The sequence below is a fragment of the Sorex araneus genome, chromosome 3, assembly GCF_027595985.1.
Source record: "Sorex araneus isolate mSorAra2 chromosome 3, mSorAra2.pri, whole genome shotgun sequence".
Classification (NCBI taxonomy): domain Eukaryota; kingdom Metazoa; phylum Chordata; class Mammalia; order Eulipotyphla; family Soricidae; genus Sorex; species Sorex araneus.
In genome coordinates this window covers 182,264,979-182,284,765 of record NC_073304.1, presented here as the reverse complement: position 1 = coordinate 182,284,765, position 19,787 = coordinate 182,264,979, and the positions used below count along the sequence as shown (strand labels likewise).

General features: G+C 51.3%; 1 protein-coding gene across 2 annotated transcripts; it reads left to right on the top strand.

Moving 5' to 3' along the window:
* Positions 1-16: 16 nt before the first annotated feature.
* KDM4D (lysine demethylase 4D) lies at positions 17-19,048 on the top strand. Of its 2 annotated transcripts, XM_055133460.1 has the most exons (4): positions 40-110; positions 1,312-1,403; positions 15,293-15,337; positions 17,246-19,048. In XM_055133460.1, the coding sequence occupies exon 4, from the start codon at positions 17,426-17,428 to the stop codon at positions 18,707-18,709; it is 1,284 nt and encodes a 427-aa protein (XP_054989435.1). In that variant the 5' UTR covers positions 40-110; positions 1,312-1,403; positions 15,293-15,337; positions 17,246-17,425; the 3' UTR covers positions 18,710-19,048. The 2 variants fall into 2 exon arrangements, with proteins under 2 accessions (XP_054989436.1, XP_054989435.1); XM_055133461.1 differs by lacking the exon at positions 1,312-1,403 and having other exon boundaries at positions 17-110.
* The last annotated feature ends 739 nt before the right edge of the window (positions 19,049-19,787 follow it).

Sequence of the window (19,787 nt, the reverse complement as noted above, 5' to 3'; positions counted from 1 at the left end):
GGCGGTGGGAGGCGGGCCCGAAACGGCCGTGGGGGCGGGCGTTTGAAATCGGCGCCGGCGGGCGGACCCCGCGCCTGCCGCTGCCCGGCCCGAGCGCCGCGGCCCCTCAGGTACCGGGCCCCGCGACGTGCGCGGGGGGCGGCCAGGGGCCTGGGGGGGCGGCCCGAGCCCGGGCGCCGCGGCCCAACGGACGCTCGCGGCGCTCGGAACCGGGCCCGGGCCGGGCGCGAGCCGGGGGCGGGCGGGGGCAGCGGGCCGAGCCGGGCGCGCTCCTGCCCTGCACGGGCCGGGCCGGACACGGTCGGACACGGCCGGGCACGGGCCTGGGGACAATCCCACCTTGTACGGGCCGGGCTAGACACGGGCCTGGGCACGCTCCTGCCCTACACGGGCCGGGCTGGACAGGGGCTGGACACGGCCGGAAACGGGCCTGCTGACTCCCCCACAAACGGGCCGGGCCTGGCCACGCTCTTGACCCTCACGGGCTCGGGTGGACATGGGCCTGGGCACGCTCTTGTCCTGCGCGGGCCGGGTTCGGTCTGGACATGGCTGGACACGGGCCTGGACATGGGTTTGAGCAAGCTTCTGCCCTGCCCGGGCCTGGCCGGACACGGGCCTGGACACGCTCCTGCCCCCTGCATGGGCTGGGCTTTGGCCGGACTCGAGCTGGTCATGGGCCAGAACAAGGGCTGGACACGGGCCTGGACATGGCCCTGCTGACCCCCCACCCTCCCGTAGGTAAAGCGGAGGCAGCAGGCCGCGCCTGGCCGCACTCCTGCCCCTGCACAGGCTCAGGCCAGACACAGGCCTGAACATGGCCCTGCTGGCCCCCAAGAGCCAGGTGGGGAGAGTGACCCTGCAGCCCAAGGCAGCTGAGTGACCTAGGGTGCGGTCACTCATCCATCCTAGCATGCTGCCTGTCGGTGGGGGGGGGGGGGGTGTCCACCAGGCCACAAGCCATGAGCTTGGGGGCCTGTTCCTGCATTCCTGCCCTGGCATAGCCCAGGCACCCCTCTCCCAACAGCTTGCCCGCGGGTCCAACATCTGAGGACCGGGGTGCCTCTTGGCATCACTCTGCGCCCACCCATGGCCCTGTTCCCAGCAGGATGCCCTAAAGTCCAGCTTCACCCTCTGGCTTTTCTGCCAGTGCGGATTGGGTGGATCTCTGCAGTTCCTGCCTCATTGTGGCTTTAGAGTTCCTAGTGAGTCCGCGCGCTTGAAACTGTCTCTGTGACAGTACTGGGAGGTGCCTGGCGCCTGCTGCTGCAATTAATCTTCTTTCTGTTGTTATTGTCTGTCTTCCCGCATTAGAACCTAAGCTCCAGCTAGCTGGACCCTTGTCCCTCTTGCTCACTGCCGCACCCTCTGCAGGTAGACAGTGCGTGGCACATGATAGGTGCTGAGTAAGTATTTGCGGAATGGATGAGTGATTGGGGCACTGTTGGTGAAGTGAGCGGTGAAGGAATGGCACGACAGTGCCTCTGGGCCTGTGGGCCCAGACCACCCCAATATGAAAATCCTAGCCCAGCACACACTCCTTGAACGCCCCTGGATTTTATGAACACCAACATACCACGTTACTCATCCATGAAATTCAAAGCCTTGATCATGTAAATGATCTGAGAATTACTAGTGAGAAGAAACAAGCAAAAATTCTTAAACAAAACTTGAACACTTTTGATTTATACAGTTTAAAAACATTAGAAAAAGAATTAGAAAAACTCATCTTATTAGCTACCTTTGATGGCAAGATTCATATGTAACCTCCCAAGAATTCTCATGTGAATCCACTCCCACAGAAGTATCTCTGAGTTCTTAATTCAGCCCCCAGGCCCCTCCCAGGTTCCTCTCTGTGGCAGCAACTTTTCCCACCTTCCTCTCTGTCCTGCACTGCTCTCCCCCCTCTTCTTAGGAATGGGTCATCTTGATTTTCTGCAAAAATGGAAGCTCATAAACAAGAACCCCTCAGCACACCTCTCCTCACTCCCCGACACCTCAGAGTTGCCCTGAACTGCGGGGACCCCCCTTACCCTTTGGGGACCTGAGCACTGGCCCTACCACCACCAGGGGTCTTTGCTGCATCTCCTCCCCTTACCTGCTCCCGAACATGCCTAACCTGTAATATCTGAACCTTACAAAATGTTCCTTGTCTTCATGTGACACAACAATTTTCATTCAGTCTGAAAAAAAAAACTGCTTTGTATAATCCTTATGGTTATAAAACTGAGTATTTTTTTTGGTAGGATGTACTGTAGAATTATTCCATGGTAGGATGTATTGTAGAATTTGTCTGGTTTCAAAGGATACACAGATACTATGTCTAGTTGAATTGACCACCCAAAGAGGGGGGACATCTAAGATCTGTAAGATGCTCTGTGTACAGTGTAGGTGTGTTAAGGCCCTTTGGCCCAGACAAAACACTTCAGAGCTTTCAAGAAGTTTTAATATTGGGACTGAACAGATAGGACAGTGGGTCTGTGCTTGCCTTGCAACACTGCTGATCCAGATTCTAACCCCGTCACCCCCATATGGTCCCTTGAGCACCAACAGGAGTAATTCCTGAGCGCAGAGCCAAGAGTAACCCCTCAGCATCGTCTTGTCGTCAGGCATTGCCCCAAAACCTACATGATTAATAAATAAAGATACATATAAGTTTATAGTAATAGATGCCAAAAACCAGCCTAAGAAAATGCATGCTAGAGCAGCAGAAAAGCTGGCCCTGAGGGCTGGATCCCCAGATGTGCTGCATCCCCAGAATATGCCACAAGAGCCCCCCAGGGTGGCCCCAGACGTGCACAGAATAATAATAAATTTCTGCTCGGTGAGTGGGTACATGCTGCTGTGCCTATGACAGGAAATCCACTGCTGCTAGCCACGATACTAATAATGTGTAAGAAGCAAACTAGTACAAGCAGTTCTAGGTAAAAATGGACAAATATACCAAGGCTATTCAGAAAAGTCGGTTCCAGATAAACCCCTTGTGTGAGATTCAGGGCAGACTCGGGGGGCAGACTCGGGTGATTGGGAAGGTGCAGTGAGCAGTGAGCCACTGTGCTCCTGGCTATCAGGTAGGCACAGTTAGGAACAGAAACACAGGGCCAAAGAAGGTTCAGGGCAGAGTCGCTGGCCATGCATGTGCCAACTCGATTTTCATTCCTGGCACCACCAGGCGTCACTCCTGAGCACAGACCAGGGGCAGTACTAGCCTACTGCCTCAGAATTAAACCTGATGGATGGGGTTGGGAGAAAAGGTAGTATAGCCAGATGGGAGCACTGCTCTCTGCTTCCCTCCCAGTGACCCATCCCCTTCTGTCCCCCTTGCCAGTGACCCATCCCCTTCTGTTCCCCTTGCCAGTGCCCCTTGGGGCTACCTGTCAGCCTTCCACTGCCATAGATGGGCAGCTACTACCTGTCAGTCAAGGCTGTCACATTAGCCCCCACTCCCCTTGCCCCTGTATCCTGCACTCCTGATCAGCCCCACTCCCCCTGCCCCTGCAGCCCACACTGCTGGTCTCCCTTGGCCTGCCTGTGTTTCTCTTTTCCTGCACCCAGCCCTTCCATGGTGCTGCCTGTGCCTCTCCCATGCAGAGCATAAGCTTTCTGAGGGTTTGAGCCTTTGCCTAGTCAGGGACATGACCAGGCACCTCCCCTAGCACTTGGCAGCACTCTCACATTTCCAAGTGACTGAGAGATGAGTGAATGAGTTTAAAAGGAAAAGAACACTTTGAGAAACATTTTGATATAAAAAGTTATTGCCTTTGGGGCTGGAGCGATAGCACAGCAGGTCGGGCGTTTGCCTTGCATGCGGCCGACCCGGGTTTGATTCCCAGCATCCCATATGGTCCCCTGAGCACCGCCAGAAGTAATTCCTGAGTGCAGGGCCAGGAGTAACCCCTGTGCGTCACTGGGTGTGACCCAAAAAGAAAAAAAAAGTTATTGCTTTAATACTATTTGCGTTTTAAATAAGGAGGGAAAAGAAGTATGCCACTCTGACATTCAAATTTACTCAACAGGGCCCCGAGAAATCCCTTCTCTCCAGAAATATTCCTTAATGAAAAAGTCTGTGATGTCAGGTACCACCAAAAATCTACTTGACCAGCCCATTCTAGTCCCAACTCTAATCTGAGTCCAGTTCCTCTCTCTAGTTGAATCACTTTCCTAATTCTCCATTCCTCAATAGCAGGATTGCTAGCTCACAAAATGAACATTTTCTTGAAATGCTTCTTTTAAGGCCTTTAATAAGAAAGTGGAGGGGGAAACTCATAGGTCACAAGTTAGAAATCATATATAAAAATCAAGCTCTAGAGAGGTCAGGAGACAGTGCAGTAGTCAGGATATGTGCTGCTGTGGCCCTGACATGGGCTCCCCTGAGCAGCATCGTTGTGCCCTGACTGAGAACGTTGACCTCAGCTTCCTGGGGAGCCCCCAACCAACACCCTACAGAAAACTGATGTACAGAGTGCTGAGCTGGCAGAAATATTGCCAAAGGGACCCTATGGGCCTTTTGAGCATTACTTGAGAGTCACCCCCTCCCCCAAAGAAAAAATATTAAAGTAACATCAGTGTCATCTACTTTAAATTCTGAGACCCCAAATGATCAGTTTTCAAATATTAAAATCAATGACTTTATCTTGAAAAGAGAAAAGAATAAGATAGATAACAGTTGGGAGCTATGGCACAGTGGGTAGGATATTTCCCTTGTGTGTGGCCAACTGGGTGGGATCCAGGCATTCCATATAGTCCCCTGAGCCCTGCCAGGAGTGATGCCTGAGTCCAGAGCCAAGGGTAAGCCCTGAGCACCGCCCGGTGTGGCCACAAAAAACAGTGACGTAACGCAATCTACCGACAAAATTCCAATGAAGACACTTGGGGTTCAGAAAGATGATCTGCAGGCAGCCTTGGCATAAAGTTGGCCAGTGAGCCCAGGCTGGGTATGTAGTAGCTCAGCGATGGTAATCTGGTCTTCCTCATCTCGGCACTCTCCTCCACTAGCCACCTGAGCAGTGACAGGCAGATTTAATGTAGTCAAATGAAGCACCTAAATTGGAAATGACACACCAAGAAAATTGTTGATAACACAAAACTCAATGTAGTGATATTATCATAAGGATTCTAAGTGGGGTGACACTCCAGGGCATGTCAGAAAACTCACCAGGAAGCACTATAGTCATGCACATATGTGAGGTCTGTATGACTGACTGGAATGTCTAGAAAAATACTAACAAAGATAAAAAATAAAAGGAAAAATGGATGAATCTGAAACTCTGGTGAGAATTTCCATGGGAATGTCTCTGAGTTTAATGGATTGAGCAGACAAATGAACAAGCATTAATTTTTGTGTGCATGGACATGTGTGCTTGCTACTTTTACATGTGCATATATAGTTTCATACCGCATCTGTATATGTATTTAAACTCCTTAACCAAAACACAAGAATACACATTCTTTTCAGTAAACATTGAACATTTACAAAAATTAATTATAAAGCCCCCAAAGAACTGTCAATAAATGACCACATGTTATTTTTCTATTGACTGTATTCTTTGGAAAAAAAAAATGGGTTTGGGTTTTGGGCTCACAGTTGGAGGTGCTGGGGGGCTATTCCTGTCCCAGTGCTGGGGGTCCCTCCAGGTGGGCTCAAGGGACAGAGCCCAGGTTCCTGGGCACCTGTATGCCATTCCTGTAGGCCATCGCCCCTTCTGTCTCTTTGGACCAATTTGCACCTATGTAAATGTTGGAAATGTTTATGTAAATGAATCCTACGTATTCTTTTGTGTTTTGCCTTTTCCTCCAGTGGAATGCTTATTATGTGTAGTCATGGTATCAGTAGTGTTTCAAGGCACACTCTGACCTGTGATATGATAGTAAGTAGTATTGCTTTTTCACTCGGTGTGTTAGAAGGGTCCTAGTCTGTGGTTGTCTCCCTGGTCTTGATGTTCATAACATTGTCTCAGTTTAGGCGATCAAGATAGGATATAACAAAGTTGAGAATGACTTTTTATTAAAATTAGAAAAGGGGGTAGAGTTTATATGAACTCAGTCATCATTCAAAACTTCTGGAGATTATATCTAATGATGCACCATCTCACATTGTGCCTGGCCTGCTAGAGAAAGAGTAAGAGCTGTGGCTACCAAAAACATAACTTTTGTATTTTTTCAGAAAGTATCAACATGAAAAACTTAGAATCAATAAAATGGTAGAACTATTAGGAATTAGGAGCTTTATTTGAAAGAAATATAAGATGGGTAAGAATAAAAATGAGTAGAAAAAGTGATCATGCACAACGCCCTCAAATCCAAAGTTTCTAAGACTATATCTAGGCATACAGACACTGTGAGAAGACTGGCATTCACAGTGCAGCACTGCCTGTGAGCTGTGAGGACCAGTGGCGAGATGCTGTGGCCACCAAGGCTTCAACCCAGAGCAGCAGGATTTTCGTGGAACTTCATGTGTTTGTCTAAAAGAAATACTAAAGCTTAGCCGTATTAAATTCCTAAAAGGATGAACAAGGACATGGGATTGACCTTAAAATTATCAGTACTAAGCATAAAGATATAGTAATTAAACGAATGGATTTGGCTCAGAAATGAACAAAATCAGCGAGAATTTGGAGAGAGAGACTTATATTGGAGCTTGGAATATGTGTGTCAGCGGAGGATTATAATTCAGTGGGGAAGATGGACAATTGCTTTTCTTTAAATCCTCCATGAATAATATTGACCCTTGTCTTGCTAGACTGAGGGAGAAGTTCAGAAGGCTAGAGCACATGCTGAGCCCTACATTCACATCTGTTACTGTAGGATCCCCTGAGCAGCATAGGAGTAACCCCAAGAGCTACCAACTCTTACTTCCCTCCTCCAATAAAAAAAGATAGCACAGGAATTGGGAGAAAAATACCTGCAAATCTGTTGCCCAGCTTTCACTTGTGTCCCAGGACATGAGAAACTTCATGCATCCCAGTAAGAAGAAGACAAGAACAGCAAAAAGTAAGCAAAGGATATGCATCCTTTGGAGGAAATCACCTCCAAAGAATTTATGCCAATAAGCATTTGGGAAAAGTGCTCAATATCCTTATGAAAATGCAAACCAATATCACAGTACATTCCTACTTCACATCAAATAGAAGTGTGTATTTTAAAATATATTTTTAAATATTAAAGACAGTAGCAAGCTTTATTTTTGAAGACAGTAGTGAGCTTTGGTCAGAATGTTTCATACAGAGATCTTTTTGTTGGTGGAAATGTAAAGTTTGGGAAGACAGTGTAGCCATTTATCAAAGCATGAAACAGAGCTGCCATGGACCCAGAAATTCTCTCCTTTATATTAGATCCAAGAAAAACAAAAACACGATGGATACACAGACTTCATGTGGACGTTTATGGTGCCATTGGTTATCAGAACCAAGACATACGAACAGCCTAGATAACAACAGCTGATGAATCGCTGGATAAGATGTGGTGTCGCCATAACTACGGCATATTACTGATCCATGGAAAGAGAATACTGGCATATGCCATAACGTGTCACAGCAGGACGAACCTCAGAGCCGTGCTGCGTGAGACAAGCTGGCCCTAAAGGCCCCTGGTCCTGAGAGTGGTTTGGGGAAGGCAGCAAGCCCTATGAGGCAAAGGAGATGGTGGTTTCCTGAGCCCTGTGGGGGAACAAGCACGAGTGCCGCTGGGGTAATGGGGCTGTCCTACAGCTAGACTGCAGCAATGGTTGCACACACTAAGTTGCCCAAACTCACTAAATTGTACACTTAGAATGGGTTAATTTTTGTTAAACTTTATCTCAATAAAGCTGTGTTTAAAGGTGTCGAAGCAAGATGAAAAATTATTAAGATGCATATGCTGAGTGGTTGGAATGGAAATACTGAAAATATATAGATATCCTACTTACCCCAAATCGAACTCAGGCATGATAATTCCCGAACCCGATTTTGAATGAGACAGATGGCCGACTGGGCAGAGCCCTTTCATCACTCTTACTCCAGACACTGGCAGGCGCCTCTCCAGAGTTTCTCAGATTCCATGGGGCAGCCTGGGAGTGCTTGAGTCAGAAACACTGGCCAAGAAAAAGTGCCCCCGGGAGGAAACCATTTAACAGGAAAGACAGAAGCCAAAGCGTCTTGGAATAAAGAATTCAGGTCGTTAAAACACCCTTACAGGGCCAGAGCAATAGTACAGCCAGCAGGGACTTGCCTTGCATGCAGCCAACCCTGGTTCTGTCTCAGCACCCTGTACGTTCCCTCAAGCCCTCCCAGGAGTGTCCCTGAGTGCAGAGTCAGGATTAATCCCTGAGCACTGCAAGGTGTAGCCCCCCACACACCAAAACCCACAAACACACAGATCCACATCAGTAGTTCAGTGTTGCGATATCCATAGTTACCAGGAGATGGAAGCAAACAGGAGTGCCCTTGACTTATCAGTAGAAATAACAGACGCTAAAGAGTTTTTCATCTGTACCTATGATGGGATACTGTCCTGAGTAAAAAGATCAAATCCAACCATTAAAGGGATTTATGGGGATTTTGTGAAGTGGAGTAATCCAGAAGGAAATAGACAAGGGTGGTTTTACCCATGTGGGCAATAGAAACAATATGAACAAGCAAAATAAAAATACTGGGCATTACAATCATGGTTTGCCTGAGGGGAAGATGGTCAGTGTAAGAGAGTTTCATTTTTTAAAAAATAAAATTTTTAAATCCTTATAATACTTCTAGAGAGAGAAGAGAAAATAGGAGAACATGAAAGGAGAAAATCATGTAAAATGAGAGAAAGCTATAATTAAAGAGCATTCAGAAAACAAAAAGGAACTTCTGGAAACTAATAATTTCTAAAAGGCTTGGAAAATATAATTTTTAAAAAGCCAAAAATACAGAGAGGATCAGACCAAGAAATTTCATAGCAAACTTATATTTCCATAGAGAAGAGACAGAAAATAAAGTGGGAAGGAATAAATTGTGGAAATGATGTAAGATTTTTTACAACAATGAATAACGTGAGTTTTTACATCAGAAGTTGACAAAAAGGACTTAAAAATTCTATCTTAACGAAACCTTAGGAAATGAGGAAGTAAGAGATCCCTTAGAAATAGGCAGAGGGTGAAAACAGGTTTCACAGACAGGATCAGGAAATAGACTGCATTATTCTGGGTCCCAGAAACTCCAGATCACAGCAACTAATGTCTTCTTGTTCCCCAAAGAAAATTATGCAACTCTGTTGTGGGCTTTGAGTTCCATTCCTTCTGTCTGAGAATATGCCTTTGTTCCAATGGACCTGTGACAAAGGAGCTGGTGCAGGAAGGGAAGCAAGGAAAGCCTCATCGACAGATGGTCTGAGGAAAACTCAAGAGCCACAGGTGGAAAGCTGAAACTGGGTCTGTACCTGACACACACACACAAGTCAACTCAAAGTGGATTAAACACCGAGATTAGGTCAGAATTCATAAAACATACCAGACGGAGGGAATTCTCCAGATGTGGACCTCAGAGATGTCTTCAATGATGTGGCTCCTTTGGCAAAGCTAACGAAGATATAAATTACTCCAAACACAAAGAGGTGTTTCAAGGAAAAAAGGCACCTTACTGAACAGAAGAAAACATTCACATACTATACGTCAAAGACTGGTTAGTATCCAAGACAGATAAAGTTCATAAAATTCAACAAAAATAACAATTCATCAAAAAATGGGAGATGTGAATAGAAAATTCCCCAAAGAAGACATACAGACAGGCATTTGAAAAGTGTTCGTGGTCATTTGTTACCAGGGAAATGCAAGTCAAAGCAGTAATGAGATGTGATCCACACCACTGAGAACGGTACATGTAGAGAGTGGGAAAGCCTGCAGGGTGGTAGAAAAGGAGCCTCCCTTTGTGTTGGTGGGTACATGGGCTGGCTGGTTCATTATCTGGATACAGGGCAGTTCTCCACAGAGTTAGGATAGAGCTTCCATGTCACCAGAGTCTGTTTCTGGCATCAACCCCAAGAGGACAGAAACACTAAGATTCATGAATACCCGTGCTCTTTTTAGAACCAAGTACAATAACCAGGATATGAAGATGGCCCTAGTATGCAATGACAGATAAGTGGATAAAGAATTTGTGGCCTATTAGCATAATGGAATACTATGCAGCTATAAAAAGATGAAACCTTACAGTTTTCTGAACTCGGATGGAACTGTAGGGCATTACATTAAATGAAATAAGCCAGATGGAGGATGACTAGCAGGTGATCTCAGGAATAGAGAAACAGAGGAAATAAGCAATAGTGAGTGTAAACAAACCCTTGGGCTTGGATTACAAAACAGATCCCTGAGCTTATGTTTGGGGTGGGGGAAGAGTCAGGCAGAAAGAACCAGGACAGTGGTGAGGGGTGCTAAGCACTGGGTGCTGGTGACAGTAGAAAACCATAACCATCTCATTGTTGGGGCCAACCTGTCTAAGAAGACCAGCGTGAGAGTAGAGCTGGCCCCATGAGGCATGCGAACTCTAGTAGTGTGAGACTTGTGGCCACCAGCCGCCATGGGATTCCCTCTGCTCTTTAGCGCCGTCCCACATCATGAGTCCCGGCTCTTCCCAGCATCCGGGGTACAGAGCCCTGGCCTGCACTGGGGCACGTTTGGCCAAACCTGTGTGAAGAGCCGCTTGCTGGAGTCTGCACAGCTTTGCCTCGGACAGGAGGCGAGAGTTTGTGGCTGTGCCGGCATGCTGTCTAGCTGCTGCTCCCGGATGGATGGGGACACCGCAGTAGCATATTGGATCATTTAGACGTTGTTCTTGGGTGGCAGCTGCAAATGACTTCAGAATTCTGAGAACAACTTCAGAATCTCTGTGAAGCTTCCAGGAACACAGCACGGGGGAGTGATGAAGGGCACAGCCAGCTTTCCCTGGGACGCGGGGAAATAGGCTGCTGTGAGACCTAGTGCCCAGGAAGTCCACATGGAACCCAAAACCCCCTGCAGAAGGTGTGTTTGTCGGGACAGGGATGTGCACAGGCCCTGCACAGACAAGGCTCTGGGTCTGCCCCACCCTGCTCAGTCTACCAGGTGTGACTCATGCTGACATAGGGTCTCTACCCTGCATGCCTTCCTGTCTGCTGCCATGTGAGTCACATTCACACTCACGTTAGGGAGCCATGACCAGGAAGAGTGCACATTTGTGCAGGCTAGGAATCCCAAGTGGGTGTTGGCACTCTCTAGGGGGAGGGCCCTGGCTGCAGACTCCTGGGCTGAGCCCGTCCATGCCCACAGCTCCCGCTTGGCTAGGTCCTGCCTACACTCAAGGCTCACTAAACCTTTGAGAATTGCTTTAAGAAAAGGGTAGAAATATGAAGAAACCAATCCTGCAGGGTAGGACTCTTCTGAAACCAGTGCCATTGGACAGTTTCCAGAGATGCAGGAGGAATGTGCCCATGGAACAAGAACAAGACTTTTTTTTTTTTAAAGAAAAGGAAGGTGCTTAGATAAGAAAACCCCAAACCAAGCAAACATAACCCTAGAAGGGCAAAAGCACTGGTTAGAAATGCAAAGTTTGATCTTAGAAATTAAAAAGAGAGTGGAGGAGATTTGGGAAATAAAAAGGAGGATAGTTTTTATAACTGGAGACAGTGAGCAGGGACAGAAAAGTGTAAAAAGTGTACGACCTGCATGCCAGCCCCAGCTGTGCCAGTCACCTGACCAGGCAGGTGCCCCACCCCCAGCTGTGCCACTCACCCATGTGACCAGGCAGGAGGTGCATTTTGTTCAAACCATCCTCTGATCCTAATTGCTAAGGTGGAGAATGCTGCGTTGATGGCAGCAAAGTTCCCTAGACAGAGTGAACCTGACAAAGGGCCACAGCAGAGGGACCAGGATTCCCCCCTCTCTTCCTGGTCCCCACCCTGGGCTTCCACCCAAGGACATGCCAGCACAGACCACAGGTGCAAGGACACTCTAAGGCACAAGCCACGAGATGGACGAGAGAAGGCTGAGAGCATACGTCGAACACTGCAGAGCACGGAGTGGGAGGGAAGGAGGGACAGAATCCAGCCCATCCATTGTCCATTCGGTGGGGGTGTGGACTGCAGGGAAGAGAGCCTGGAACCCAGCTGCTGCTCCCCAGGGCTCAGCTACGGAAGGTGCCTTGAAAGCCCAAGGACCTTTACACTTCCCAAATGAGCAGAGTCCCCCCAATTTTAAGTGATTACATGCCAAGGATGTCAAATGATACTTTTCTAGAAAGCTTTGGCAGTTTGCGTTAAGGATCTTAAAACACGCTCTTACATTGTAGTGACTGCATTCAAAAGAATCTAAAGAATTCCATTCAATCAACATTTTACTTCAAATACTCTTCTAGGACCGAAGCATAAGATAAATATTTACCAGCAATGTGTAATAGTTGTGGAAATTTAAGAGCATCAGTGATAATAGAGGAAAAGTTGAAATACTCATCTCATCATGGGTAAAATAGAATTTACCCACGGAATATGGCCCTGGATCAGTCTCACTAATTGTCTAGCTTGTGAAATGTTTCATCCGACAGCAGTGGCCACAGCTGGTGTTCAGGGCATTGGTCAGCAATGGCTGTCTCAGGAATAGACTGGGATTATTCTCACAGCTGACTGTCCCAGATGCCTCCTGTTCACCTGAAGCCACTGAGCAGCTGGGACACAGACTAAATGGGGCTGGGAACAATCTCACCCACTACATCTTCACACTGACACATGCATAGGTGCTCAAGTGCACAGACACATCTGGGCAAGCACATGTGGGCATGCACACATGCATGTGCAGATTGACGGATTGATTTTTTAAACATAGAGGAAAGATTTTCATTTCCAAATGTCCGTCCAGTTTAACACACCAGGCATGGCTCACTGTTCCTCCTGAAAAGAAGGAAGTGCTCTTGGCCAAGTTCCTAGCAGTGTCGGTGCCTGCGGAGTGGGGATTCTGGTGCGGTGGTGTGGCTGTAGGGGAGGGTGCTGGTCCTCGAGTGTCCCGGCAGGCAGCTCGAGGAGCACAGCCCTCTAGACCCACACGGGGCTGAGCCTGCTGGCTCTGAGCTCATTTGTTTTGAGCAGTTCCGCTTTCAAACAGACAGTTTCCTCTGGCTCGAGGCATGGAGCCTGTTGGCCATGTCTGCTGAGTGAGGAATGGGGTCTCCATAGTGCCCCAGGAGTGCCGGTGCCTCTGCTCCAGTTGGGATGCTTGGCTGCCCTGCTAGGTCATTTCCCTTTTCTCTCTTTGTTCCTTGATATCAACCTTTCAGATTGAAAGCATGAAACAGTTGGTTAAGTGTCCCCCCAATATGTGGAGTATATGAGAAAATGATGGTGAGGGCTGAATATAGCACAGCAGGTAGCAACCTGGGTTCCGCCCCTGGCACCCCCTGTGGGTCCCAAGTTCCCCTTGAAGTGATCCCTGAGCACAGCGGGGTGTGACTGAAAAACCCTAGGAAGGAAAGGAAATGACTGTAAGGGCTCATGTTTGGCACATGAGCATCGCTGGGTGTGGCCCCAGAGCCCCGGGGGCGGGTGTCTCCTGTTAGACACAGGAAGATCATTGTAGAAGGACTGGAAGATGAGAAAGCCGGGTCTGAGAAGGCGAGGAGAGGAGGAGAGGCAGTAGGCATGGGGATGCCAGCACAGACGTGCACTCGGGGTCCCTGGCCCTGTGAGGAAGAGTGCCGAGCTCAGTCCTATTGTGGAAACAAACTCGAGGGGGTCATCCCTGGAGCACGGGCAGTTGTCTGAATGAGCCACTTTTCTGGGACTCCCTGGGCTATCCCCTTGAGAATGAAGCTATGGCTGGGGTGACAAGCGAGACTTAGTCTGGCGCAGAACCGAGGTCTGGGGGAAAGCTGAGAAGTGAGAAGCGAGGTCTGCAGGGACGGAGCTGCAGCCACAGGGCCATTGGGTAGCTTGTGGTGCCCTTTGAGGACAGTGCCCTGCTGCTAGGTCATATGCTGGCTGGTGTCAGTAGTAGGGGGCGGGGGTCTCTCCTCAAGGCCAGGCGGGAAATGGGTGCCACAGATAGGAGAGGCTGCCAAGGGTGCGGGGACCAGGAGCCCTGGAAGCTGTCAGGGCGCAGCCCAAGACCTGTCCCTGACGCTCAGCAATAGAACTTGAGAACAGGCCTGGGGGCTCTGGGAAGGAGGGTTGGAGCCAGGTAAGGGCTGGCCCGGGTCACTTAGAGGCAAAAGCAAGGAGGAGGTCGCCAGCAGGGAGGAAGAACGTTTGAAGCATCAGTAAATGGCCCTTGGGGTTCGGAGTCTGCTGCAAGCACCTCTCGTAGCTGCCGGCCAGTCATGGCCTGGCCTCCTTTTTCCGGACCCCTTCCCTGTGACAGGCGTGCTGGAGGGCGGTCAGCTGTGGGACATGGGGCTCTGAGCCTGCAGTGTGGTTGGGAGCATGTGGAGACAGTAGGTCAGCACCCTTGGAAACTAGGACTGAAGCACCCTGCTGGCAGGGCTGGGGTGAGGGGTCGTAAGTGTGGGACCAGGAGGGAGGCACAGCTGCTGCCTGAGGCCGCTTTCCCCCCGGGGCTCGGATGCAGCACAAGAGTCCCTGCTCTGTTCCCAGAGGGCCTGAACATCTCTGACCTTCAGAGCCTGCAAGGCCTGGCTCAGCTCTTGTCTCTGCAAGTCCCCAACAGTCTGCGGGCCCTGGCCCTGTGAGAGGACTCTCAGAAGACCCCAGGAGCCACAGCTTCCCCCCGCTGCATCAGGGAGCACCCCCGGTCCCCCTTCTCTCAGCCTGGCTCCCCCTCTGCCCTTGGGGTTTGATGTTTCAAACCAGGGGCTCAGCCTGCGGGAGGCTCCGCAGCTGTCCGAGGCTATGCTTGCCTGTCGAGATCTCATGGGTGGGAAGAATGGACAAGGGCCAGGGCTGACCCTGGGCACCCCGGTCCCCTGCTCTCGCCATGCGCAGCCCAGGCTGCCCTGCAGCGCCCAAACAGCCGACCCGGGTTTGATTCCCAGCATCCCATATGGTCCCCTGAGCATCGCCTGGGAGCCCGTTGTCCCCCCATTCAGAGCCCCCAAACCTCAGGCAAAGGGCCACTGGTGGTGTGGTGGGTGGGCCCACCAGCCCAGGAGCACTGCCAGGTGGGGCTTTCCAGTCAAGCCAATCAATCCCACCCAGCTGATCCGGTCTCCCGGCCTGTGGGGTGGGGCCAGTCCCAGTGGAGGTGGTGCAAAGCTGGCTGAGTAAGAAGGGGTAGGGTGGGTAGGGTGGGCTGATGGGGTTAGGGTGGGTGCCGGCTGGGCGAGCCTCTCTGACACAATATAAGTGATATGTGTGTTTCTTTTGCAAGTGTTTGCTCCAGAGGAGTCAGAAGCACGAGGTGCCTTGTGAGAAGGTGAGTGGGACCGTGGGGCGGCAGCTGGGCCTGGGGTGCTGTGGCACGTGTACGGGAACATGGGAACACGTGTGTAAAGGGCAGTCTTGGGGGGGGGGCCCGAGCCAGCTGTTAGGGGAGTAACTGTTGAGAAAGTACCCCCCCTACTTTTTTTTTTTTTTTTGCTTTTTGGGTCACACCCGGCGATGCTCAGGGGTTACTCCTGGCTTTGCACTCAGGAATTACTCCTGGCAGTGCTTGGGGGACCATATGGGATGCCAGGGATCAAACCCAGGTTGGGCGCGTGCAAGGCAAACGCCCTACCCGCTGTGCTGTGCTATCGCTCTGGCTCCCTACCCCCTTACTTTTAACTAGATTTTTTCCCCACTGCTGATATTTGCTATGTTTTTGGTTTTTTGTTTTGTTTTGTTTTGTTTGCTTTTTGGGTCACACCCGGCGATGCACAGGGTTACTCCTGGCTCATGCTCTCAGGAATTACTCCTGGTGGTGCTCGGGGAACCATGTGGGATGCTAGGAATCGACCCAGGTCGGCTGCGTGCAAGGCAAACGGCAAATGCCCGACCTGCTGTGCTATCGCTCCAACCCAATATTTGCTATGTTAATGTGATGTTAAAACAGTCCTTGGGGGCTGGAGTGATAGCACAGCGGGGCGGGCGTTTGCCTTGCACACAACCAACCCGGGTTCGATTCCCAGCATCCCATATGGTACCCTGAGCACCACCAGGAGTTAAGTCCTGAGTGCAGAGCCAGAAGTAACCCATCCGCAACACCAGGTGTGACCCAAAAAGCCAAAAAAAAAAAAAAAAAAAGGATTAAAACAATCCTTGTCTTCAATATATCTTCAATTATATCTTATGCTGAAACCTCACATTCTGTTTCCCCCCTACCTGGTGGTGCTCAGGGCTTACTTCTGGCTATGTGTACAGGGATCACTCCTGGCTGGCTTAGGGGGAACCATATGGAGTACCTGGGGTTGGACCTGGTCAGCGCATGCAAGGCAGACGCCCTCCCCACCCTACTATCCTTCGGCCCCTCACTCTACATAATGTACATTCAAGAACTCTCAAATCCTAAATTGAAGTTGAATTTCATCAAGTGATTTTTAAAATCATTATTTTTTTAAAGGTTGATTTATTTTTTTAGTATCCTTTGTTAGTCTCAATGACACCACTAGGTTTTCTGATAATGAGAGTCCTTGCATTCCTTGGATATTTCCTGTGCCCAAGAAGTTTTATTCTTGGGCTCTTTGGCTGCATTGGTTGGATGCGTTTTCTTGAGCAGATGTTTGTCAGTGTACATCTAGACGCTGGGAGCTGCGCCCAGTTCCTGGTGTTGGTGTCCGGTAAGTCCAGCTCCTTAACTGGCTTTTCACTGTCTTTACGTTCAAGGCATTCACGGTCAGAGGTGACAGTTTCTTAGAGGTTTGGGAGGTGCTTGGAGAGGTTGTGTCATGGTCTGTTTGGGGGCCCAAGGTATCACATTCAAACCAGGTTGGTATATTGTGTTATTGTAGCATTTTTTAATATAAACTATATTTAATTATTTTAGCATTTTAGTTTTTCTTGGAGTCCTGGATTTTTTTTCTCTTTAGAAAATGTTCCCATATTCTGAAAGTTTGGTATCAGGTCCGTGAGGTCCTTCCTCTGAGGATGTGATGAGGCTCAGTCTTTTCGTGGTACCCGCTGGGCTCAGCCGTGCCTCACATCTCCGCAGGCCTCAGGCATCACCCGTCTGTTTGGCCTGAGGGCCCTTCATTGCTCTCACCTGCCCATCCCCTCGCCCTGCTGAGTGCAGCCTGAGGAGTATGGAAGTGGTCCTTCATTGCTCTCACCTGCCTGTCACCCTGCTGAGTACAGTGTGAGGCGTGTGGCTGTGGCACTTCCTCAGCTTCTTTGTGTTCTCTTGTAGGTTTTGCTTTCAGCACGACCCTGACAGCCTCCCAGGCCTCCCTGAGAAGTGCCGGCACCAACCCGGACGGGGCAGCTGCAGCCGGGGCCTCACAGGCTGCCTTCCCAAAGGTCCGCCCTTCCCAGCATCCTCCCTGCCTGGTGCCCACCGCGCCCTTGGACTCTTGCTCTGGTGGCAGCCATGAAGTCTAAGACCAGCAGTGCCCTGAACCCAAGCTGTAGCATAATGATCTTCCACCCGACCAAGGAGGAGTTCAGCAACTTTGACAGGTACATCGAGTACATGGAGTCACAGGGCGCCCACCGTGCAGGCCTGGCCAAAGTCATCCCCCCAAAGGACTGGAAGGCCAGGAGCACCTACGATGATATCGAGGACATGCTCATCAGCACACCACTGCAGCAGGTGGTCTCGGGGCAGGCGGGTGTGTTCACCCAGTACCATAAGAAGAAGAAGGCCATGACCGTGGGCGAGTACCGGCGGCTGGCCCACAGTGACCAGCACCGCACCCCGCCCCACCTCGACTTCCAGGACCTGGAGCGCAAGTACTGGAAGACGCGCCTGTACGGCTGCCCCGTGTATGGTGCCGACATCAGCGGCTCCCTGTTTGACGGCAGCAGCACCCAGTGGAACCTGGGCCACCTGGGCACTGTGCAGGACTTGCTGGAGCAGGAGTGTGGGCTGGTCATCGAGGGCGTGAACACGCCGTATCTCTACTTCGGTATGTGGAAGGCCACCTTCGCCTGGCACACGGAGGACATGGACCTATACAGCATCAACTACCTGCACTTTGGTGCGCCCAAGACATGGTACGCTGTGCCACCTGAGCACGGCGGCCGCCTGGAGCGTCTGGCCAGGGAGCTCTTCCCCGGCAGCTCAAGAGGCTGCGGCGCCTTCCTGCGGCACAAGGTGGCCCTGATGTCGCCCACGGTGCTCAGGGACCATGGCATCCCCTTCGGGCGCATCACACAGGAGGCAGGCGAGTTCATGGTGACCTTCCCCTACGGCTACCATGCAGGCTTCAACCACGGCTTCAACTGCGCAGAGGCCATCAACTTCGCCACGGCGCGCTGGGTGGACTACGGCAAGGCAGCGGCGCAGTGCAGCTGTGGGGAGGCGCGCGTGTCCTTCTCCATGGACACCTTCGTGCGCGTCCTGCAGCCCGAGCGCTACGAGCTGTGGCGGCGTGGGCAGGACCGCGCGCGACCCGACCACACTGAGCCCCTTCCCAGGGCCCGCAGGCCTGCCCGCCCACCCCGCAGCGCCCTGGCCTCGAGCCTTGAGCACCCCTTGCGCCCCGCCCCACGGCCCCTGCGGGCCGTCCGCACCCACGCCGCCGCCACTGCCGCTGAGACCCCGCCGCTCACCCAGAGGACAGTGGGTCGTGGAGGGCGGGGGCGCCGCCCACGGGACCAGGACGACCCGGAGCCGGCAGGGCAGCAGGCCCGGGCCAAGAGGCGCCCCTGAGTGGGCGCGGCGCCGCTCCCCAAAGCGCAGGGCCTGAAACCCCTCTCCCGGGGAACGCAGGACGCTGCCGGTGCTGCTCTCGCGGATCAGCCCTGCCTGGGGTCGCTGCCGCCGCAGACCCCTGCTCCTCGCCCTTGGCGCCGGCTCGGGTCCTGCACGCTCAGGGTGAGGGGCCACGTCTCACGGCTGGTTCCCCCTACGTCTCCCCCTTTGCCTTCCTCCCTGCTCTCTTGTTGTTGCAAACTAGCCCCTTTGAAGCCCAGAAATTATTTATGATTGTTCTGAGAAATTGGTGCATTTAAATGTTCCTGCCCGTATTTGTTCAGAGATATTATTAAAGGTCACTGAAACCTGAGACTGTCTCTTTGTAGCACCCATGTGGTTTGGACCAGTCGGTTGGGGGCCCCTCCAGGCTGTGCAGGCAGGGCGGGGCCCCAGCACACCAGGCCCTTCATTGGCCACTTATGAGGCCCTGGGATTCTGTAGCCTGTTTCCCCTCCTGGTGCACTCGAAATAGTTCCTGGCCTTCTAGAACTTGAGGGTCTGTTTTACCAGTTGAGGGTGGATGGAGGTTGTTCCTGGGAAGTTCAGGGTGGCAGGTGGACAAGGACCTGGGTTCCCCCTTAGCACCCCAAGAAACCCCTAGAGGTCTCCAAGCACACTGGCTGTGGCCCTGGGGGTCCCCAAGCTGCTGACTGCACAGGCCCCATGAGCAGTCAGGCCCCTCTGGCTGGAGTGGGGTGGCTGGGGAACTCTCCCTCAAATAACTGAACTGAGAGGGCCAGGGAGTGACTTAGGGCACAGTGCTCGTCTACCAGCAGTCAGACTTGGGTCTTGATCCTTGACCCTGCACGGGGTTATTAGAATTATTTGTAAGAATTCTAGGGTTTAAGCACGTACATGGGTGGGGCGCTTGCCTTGCATGTTGCTTCTACTCCGGGTCCATCCCAGGCACTCTATGGGCTCCTGAACCCCACCCAGCATAGTGCCTGAGCAGGAGCCAGGAGAAAGGCCAACCCGCACCCTGGCCCCAAGAAAAGAAAGAGCCAATAAGCTGAAAATTCTAGGAAACGCTTGG